The sequence below is a fragment of the Fragaria vesca genome, linkage group LG1 (genome assembly GCF_000184155.1).
Source record: "Fragaria vesca subsp. vesca linkage group LG1, FraVesHawaii_1.0, whole genome shotgun sequence".
In the NCBI taxonomy this organism is placed as follows: domain Eukaryota; kingdom Viridiplantae; phylum Streptophyta; class Magnoliopsida; order Rosales; family Rosaceae; genus Fragaria; species Fragaria vesca.
Window position 1 is genome coordinate 13,322,523 of NC_020491.1, and position 7,362 is coordinate 13,329,884.

General features: G+C 38.6%; 1 protein-coding gene across 1 annotated transcript; it reads right to left on the reverse strand.

Moving 5' to 3' along the window:
• Nucleotides 1-3,655: 3,655 nt before the first annotated feature.
• LOC101303565 (pentatricopeptide repeat-containing protein At4g39952, mitochondrial-like) lies at nucleotides 3,656-5,379 on the reverse strand. Its single transcript, XM_004289264.1, has 6 exons — nucleotides 5,293-5,379; nucleotides 5,064-5,191; nucleotides 4,768-4,990; nucleotides 4,555-4,663; nucleotides 4,362-4,444; nucleotides 3,656-3,991 (listed from the first exon to the last, which is right to left on the reverse strand). Exons 1-6 carry the CDS (start codon nucleotides 5,377-5,379, stop codon nucleotides 3,656-3,658), a joined length of 966 nt encoding a protein of 321 aa, XP_004289312.1.
• Between the last annotated feature and the right edge of the window lie 1,983 nt (nucleotides 5,380-7,362).

Here is a 7,362-nt window from a genome sequence, read left to right on the forward strand (position 1 = left end):
CCAGATTAGATGGATACCCCTGCTGTATCTATCATATCTGCTGGGTCTGACCATGTGCATATTCAAATGTATTTGCTTCAGCTTTTAAGTGTTTGAATTTCAAATCCTTTTAGCAAAACATTAGTCTATTCGTACTTGAGTTCCAAATTAGTCTAGGGTGGTGTGGCAAACCAACCCGTGACCACATGACTTGAGCCATAGGTGACCAGCTAGGTTTCAAGTCAGCAGCGGTCACATGTGATGCACTGCCCAAGCTATCAGCTGTCCTAAGTGTCATCTTAGGAAAAGTGGTTTTGTATAGTCATTATGCTTGACTAAAACTAATATAGTTTTCCAAAACCATTTGTCTTATTCTTTTGGCTTCATTCCATCTTAGGAAAGTCTATCTCAGCTTTTGTCTTGTGAGTGAAAGGATCCCTATCGTCCTATATGTCCTAGTTTTTCAGACAAATGGCTAAAGTCCAAAAGAACCTTTGTTGATGTGGCTAACGTGCTTGCTTCCTCATAGCTGTGCACTTAGCCTATAAATAGAGAGCAAGACCTCTCTTGCTCTTTGGTTGTTGAAAATTGTCATTTGCATTTTTTCTCTTTGAGTCTTAGCGTTATTGCTACTTTGCTCCTTTGCTCTAAGTCTTTCTTGTTGATTATAAATCTTAGAGTTGAGCACCAAAACATTTTCAAAACCCATATCATTGTTCATTGTTCATTGTTCATGCATATTTTGAGAGCGGTCTAGGTGATGCAACCCGGTGAAGTCTTTATAGAGAATTAGCTAGGGAGTTAGTTAAGTTCGTGTGAAGCATGTTGTAAGCTGTCTTAAAAAATTAACGTTAGTTAAGTTCTGCTTTGAAGCTTAGCATAGTCCTATGTGTAAAACACTTGAGAGACAAGAGAGCAAGTTCATTTGAGTGCTAGTAGTTAGACTAGGCAGTATGACTAGGCGTGGTGTCATCCTCTGAGTTCTGAGTCTTGTAAAGAAGTGTGTTTATAATAGTGGAAAAGTTTGTCCCTCAAGAGTTAGGGGCACGCAGTTTTTCTCTCTGAGTGCATTGTTTATGCGAGTAAAAAAATGTACTAGTGTTATATCTTTACTTTCCAGTACTTGCATATGTACATTCACAACTTAGTCTCACAACAAACAGGATAACCTAATCCTTGTTAGGGCCTATTCACCAAACCCCCCCCCCCCCCCCCCCAGGACCTTCAAACTTGAAGCTAAATCTTTAGGGGGTTAAATTAGGGTGATTTAATAGGATGAAGGGATCACGTGTATATAATTTATTGAATTTACCTGTAAAATTGGTGTTTTTTAAAGGAAATTCAAAAACTTTATAGGGGCTGTGGCCTCTAAATAAGTTCTGCCCTTTGTACCAATAACCTACTTAAATCAATAAAACAACAGTTATTGTGATGTTATGTGGCTTTTGATTCAATAGAGAATAGTGATTTTGGATTAATAAAGAACAGTCAGGAGTTCATAGAGATCAAAGAATCGTTAATACATATTGCGGAAAAAGTTTGTAGCAAATATAATTTGCACCAAAACAGTCTCGAGCATAACCTTGAATGCCTCAAGGATAAGTGTCGGTGCTCCATCCTTAAATGTTAGTGAGATTTGAACCCTATTATCTCTACAATATCAGTTAGACTAGCTAATCAATATGTCACGAGAACTACCATCTCATACGTTTCTTTAAAAAAACAACGATTTCAGTATCCAATCCCATAAGCTTATTAGAAATACAATTTTTGAATTACCTTGGTCAAAGTAATTGTACAACAGCGTGTACATAAAAACGGTTTTTATCTAACAAAAATACAATCGGAAGAACGCCTAGTAAGAACAGGAAAACTTCAAATCAAGCCGCCTGACTCAACTTCTTATTAATCTAGTTTTTCTATTTTTTGGATGTCAGATCCGTTATTAGCTTGATCTGCAGATATAATATTGAGCTGGAGACAAAATTAGTAGTATTAAGAAATAACACATTGCACAAGACGAAGACCTATAAGCAAATATCAAGACCACACCTAGCTATGACCAGAAACATGGTCAGAGTTAATCAGCTAAACTCGCCAGGTAAGGTTGTGGGTGAGTGTGTCTTCATCTAATGACGCACATCTTCTCCCCTAGACCACTTGCTTTGACTAAAGCTAGGTTAGTCATCTGTTAATGATAATTAGTTTGTTAACCAAACTTGGATTATTATAACTCCATCACTTTCACTTTGTGATAGTTAAGTCACCTAACCTCAGCTTTGCCCCTGTACTAGAAGGCTCTTCTAGCCAGGGTTGTTAACTTCCGGATTCTTCAAGTTAGGTATGCGACTTATATTCTCAAGAGATCGACTTATTTAAATATGCAGATGAGATGCATGGTTTGTTTTTCTTTTAGCTTCTATACTCAAATCGCCAAATACAAGTCGGAGTCTTGTTGTGACACTTTTACCTGCAGCCCTGCTTAGTTATAATTCTGTTCTTATTAGAAGAAGGAAAAGAAAAATAGGCAAAATCACTAAGAAGTGACCTCTGCTCCTCTGCTGCTCTAATAAGCCAACAAGTTGGGAGTTTCCAGCTAGCAACATCCCCAAGATCTTCCTACACCCTAATGCCCCCAACACATTTGGGTCACAAGCTCCCGCGCAAGAGCTCAGCATGATAAACTCCCCAAGACTTGGTAAATTACTGAGTATGTCGCTTTCGCAGAGTTTCCGATGTGGGATTACCATTTAGCATGAAAAAGGACCTTACTGTCGAGACAGCTATCCAGAATAAGATGTTTAACAAACAGAAAAATGTAATAAAGTTGGTCAGGGGTTGCAGCAAAGTTTGATAGAATTGAGAAATAAAAAGCACACAAAGGTCACAAAAAACATGTTGGGGTTTCTTTCAACAACGGTGTCTGAACACTCAAGGGACTTTTAAAATGTAACCCGAACTTACAATGTTATCAACATGATATCTGAACTCATTTTTCCGTATCAATGTCCAGACACGTACTGTCGGTGAAATAACCCATCATGTTGTGGGAATGCAGCAATGCAAACAATCTACTCTACTTTTTTCTACTTTTTCGATGATATAGTTCTTTCTACTTTGCCATCACCATTCACCAGTAAGCAGGAACAAGAAAATACGCTTTAGATAGAATTCAGAGAAAACCTAATCAGTTATTTGCTGCCCTGTGGAAAATTCATAAGTTACTGGCTGTTTGGGGGCAAATATGCATGTGTACATAAACATGAATCTCACTATACCAGCATTGCAGTTCAAGAGACAAATTTACCGTGTACTATAGAGTTTGATCGTAGTAATGGCAGTTTCCTAACATGTCAGAAGTGTCGTAGATGTACTCTAAGTAAAGCATAAAAATCAGATGCCAAAGAAGATGAAAAGATGAAAGTGTTGCTAGCTTTTATTGGAAATCAATTTCAGTATGCCTTAATGTGGTTCTGCTGATAAAGAATGAGAATCGTTCTATAAGGATCAATATCTGCAATATCTCCAACATTACATACAGAATAATAAACAAAAATGTACCTTCCGTAAAGTTAGTTGACTAGCAGTTATAGCCTCATTTTTGCTGGTGGGACAAAGGAGGTTCAACTTCTTCAGCTTCTGTAAGTGCCTAAGATATCATTGAGGTGGATCCTGGTTATCCCCTAGTAAACTTATCAAGTCCATGGGTGAAAATGATTACCCAAGTTAGACCACACTCCATGCAAATCTTTCCCACAACTTTCTCCTCCATCATTTTTCTCACACTAATAGCATCATCCCACCTTCCAATGGAACTATAGAGATTGGAAAGCATTACATGGTAGCCGTCATTTTCTGGATCAGATTCTATAGCATGCTTAGCAACCCTTGCACCTATTTCAATATTATTGTGAATCTTACAGGCACCTAACAGAAATCCCCACACACCACCATCAGGAGCAATGGGCATTGACAGAACCAAATCTTTAGCTTCTTGCAGTTTACCAGCGCCCTTCCAAGAATATCCACCATACAAGCATAGTGCTTCGAATGGGGGTTTACTGAAAATTCATGCATTCTACCAAACAGATACATTCCTTCTTCAACGAGCCCTGAATGATTAAAGGCTGAAAGAAGAGAAACGAATGTGAGTTTATTAAGGCTTAACATTTGAAGTTTCCATGTTCTGGAAAATTTCTATAGCAGATTATGCATGTCCGTGCATAGCATAGCCTGAGATCATCACATTCCACATCCCTCTTGTTCATTAAGTTAAACAATTTTCTTGATTTCTCAAGCTGCCCACATTTTGCATACATATCAACCAATGCAGTCACAACAGATAAATTGATCTATATCCCTCTTTCCTTAATGTGACTGACCTCCTCTCCTTCTTTAAGAGATGCAAGATGAGAGCAAGCAGAAAGCACCGTTACAAATGTTGCTGAGTTGGGTTTCACCTCTTCTGCAGTCATTTTGTTCACCTCAGAAAAATTTCCATTGTGAGTGTAAGATGACATCAATGTGTTCCATGTTACAATGTCTGTATGTGTCCCACAAAAAAATCTCAATAACCACTCTTTCCATACATGTCTATGAGTGAATTAGCTACTGAGACATTGCCATCCATTGAAACCTTAATGATGTAGCCATGAACTGATTGGCCACGATGGATTTGCCCCAACTGGACGCATGAACATATCACAGACACCAAGTTAAAAGAATCAGCTTCAATGCCTAAACGTTGCATCGTCCCAAATATTTCTTACATTTTGCAGGCAGTCCTACCTTAGCATAGTTGCATATCATATTATTACAACACTCTTTCTCCCATTGCTGCACTTCATTAAAAATCTTCTCTGCAAGAGTCAATAACCCAAACTTGCAGTACATGGATACCAGTTCACTATAAACCATCTGTGTTGATCCATAGTTTTGCCTTATGATTAGTCCCAGAAATGCCTTTCCTTCATTGATAGTTGTCAATTTTCTAAACCCTGAAAGCAAGCAACTGGCAACAATTTCATCCGAAACAATACATATCCTGCATTTCCCAAAACAGACTTAAGCCTTCTGCCACTAACCCAGCTCTAGCATAAGCACCAATAACCGGCGTCCATGATAGAACATCTCTATATCTTTGGTTTCTCCCCATCTCCACCAACCCTATGCATCTCACAAAGACACTCCAAACCCTTCTCACTCTCACATTCTGCACATAGCCAATCACAAGCGCAGTCCAACACCACATCTCTTTCAGTAATTTCATCAAACACCACAGATGCATCCCCCACTCGACCACATTCCAAGTACACGCAAACAAAAGATGACCCCAACTGTGGAGTTTCGCGCGAAAAGACCGAGTCTTGAAACCAACCCATGAACAGCTAGCCCTGCCATGGTCTAGCAACATCAACTCAGCGCAGGAGGCAACAACCATTGGAAGAGTGAAATGGTTGGGAACCAATTTGGAGGCTCGCATTGGGTAAAGAAATGGAGGGCCTTAGAGAAATTGGCATTGGAGAAATGGGTTTTGATTATGGAGTTCCAGAGGAATGTGTGTTTGGGTGAAACGGAAGCGAACACTTTGGTGGAGGATTCAGGTTTGGAGAGAGAGGCGTAGATAGAGATAAGCTTTGAGGCTATGAAGAGGTTGTTTGAGTTCCCAGAAGTGATGATGAGAGCATGGGATTGAGAGAGCCAGAGAGGTATGGGAGAGGAGAGATTGGAGATGACAGCTAAGGTAGTTGGAAGATGAAAGTGAAGAGAATGGAAAAGAGGAGGGAAAGTGTTTGAAGAGGTATATGGGATTCCGACTGAACATGGGAATTGGCTTATCTCCACATTCATATATAAAAAAAATGATGTTCTAGGATATTTCGTATCTTTTTAGATATTTTTTATGTGTGTCTTGGTTTTATGTCAATAGGATATATAGTTAAACTAGATCTATGTATTCATATCCTTACCATATTGGTATTGTGTAATTCCCTATATAAAGGGTTCATATCAATGAATAAGATGATGATTCTCTTGCTATCTCTCTTTCTCTACACTTTATACTTCATCACGTTATCATGCACTTTGTTCTAACCCTAGAGCCAATAGCCTACCATTTTTTTCCAAATCCTAAAAACCAAAACCGAAGGTTCTCGGCCCTGCCTAGGCTGCAGCAGCCGCCATCGCTTCCCGGCCGTCCACTCCGCTGCTTTCTTTTCATCCGATCAAGCATCCAAGTATTTACGGTATATTTATTTTACAACCCTAAAACTCTTCCAAGTTCAATAACCTCGAGGGAGATAAAATGTTTTCTCCCCTTCTTCTACTCTATTCTATGCTTGGGTCGGTGTATTTGTAGGTACCAAAAATCCCGGAATTTTATTCGCGGGTCAAGAGTGTGTTTGATCGCTCTTGTTTCCTTGTCTGAGTTGTGTATGATCAACCCCGACCTATCACTGGATTGTGTTTCATCAATCCGAGGTCTTTTCCGAATTGTGTTTGATCAATTCGCGGCTTTTCCGAATTGTGTATGATCAATCCGAAGGAAAAACCATTAAAAGCATTGTTTGTGACCTCTATCGAGTCTCATAACAGCTTGGTTTTGTATGCAAGAGCAATGTAACTTTCTGCTCCTTCGAGTTTTAACGTACTATATGCCTAAGGTGGATCTTCGCTTGGTATCTATGGAACCTTTCATTGGAAAGGATTAAACCACATGTTTTGACCCCCAGGCTAACAAGCCTAGATGCCGAGATTTCACATCTCATGTGCTCAAAGTCTTTGAAGTGCCACATCGACAAAAGTCTTCAATGGCAATCTGTGCAAAAAGTAATGACCACAAAGTACTGTGGAATGCACTCATGGAGCGTTTTTTGAAACGTTCATATAACTCTACTTGTTGAGTTATTAGTCAAGTGGATTGCTTACCACCTTAATTGACTACATATTGTCGATGATCTTTTGTGGCATCATGATCCATAATCTTTAGCGGATTCGATCATCATCAAGTTCTCTAGGTCCTCCAAGTTGGTTTGGAATTACCAACGAGACTTGATTTAGATCATACAAACGGGAATTGTATATACGCTAATGTGATAAACTTATTTGTGAAAAATTTTGCAATGTTTTTTGAGGTTCAATTTTAGCAATTAGATTGTGAAATTGATTTATTTGAACTGTTTGCTCTTGATTTTTTAAAGGATTTTTTTTATACTAAATATAACTCTATTAATAATGAAAACTACAACAAATTCAAAACTTACACCTATCATACTAAAACAGTTTATTATGTTCCGATTATATCTCTACTATTAGAAAGTCAGACACCTTCTTTGGTGTCATGGTGAAGCCTTTTTAAAAAACTACTCATATTACCAATGACAG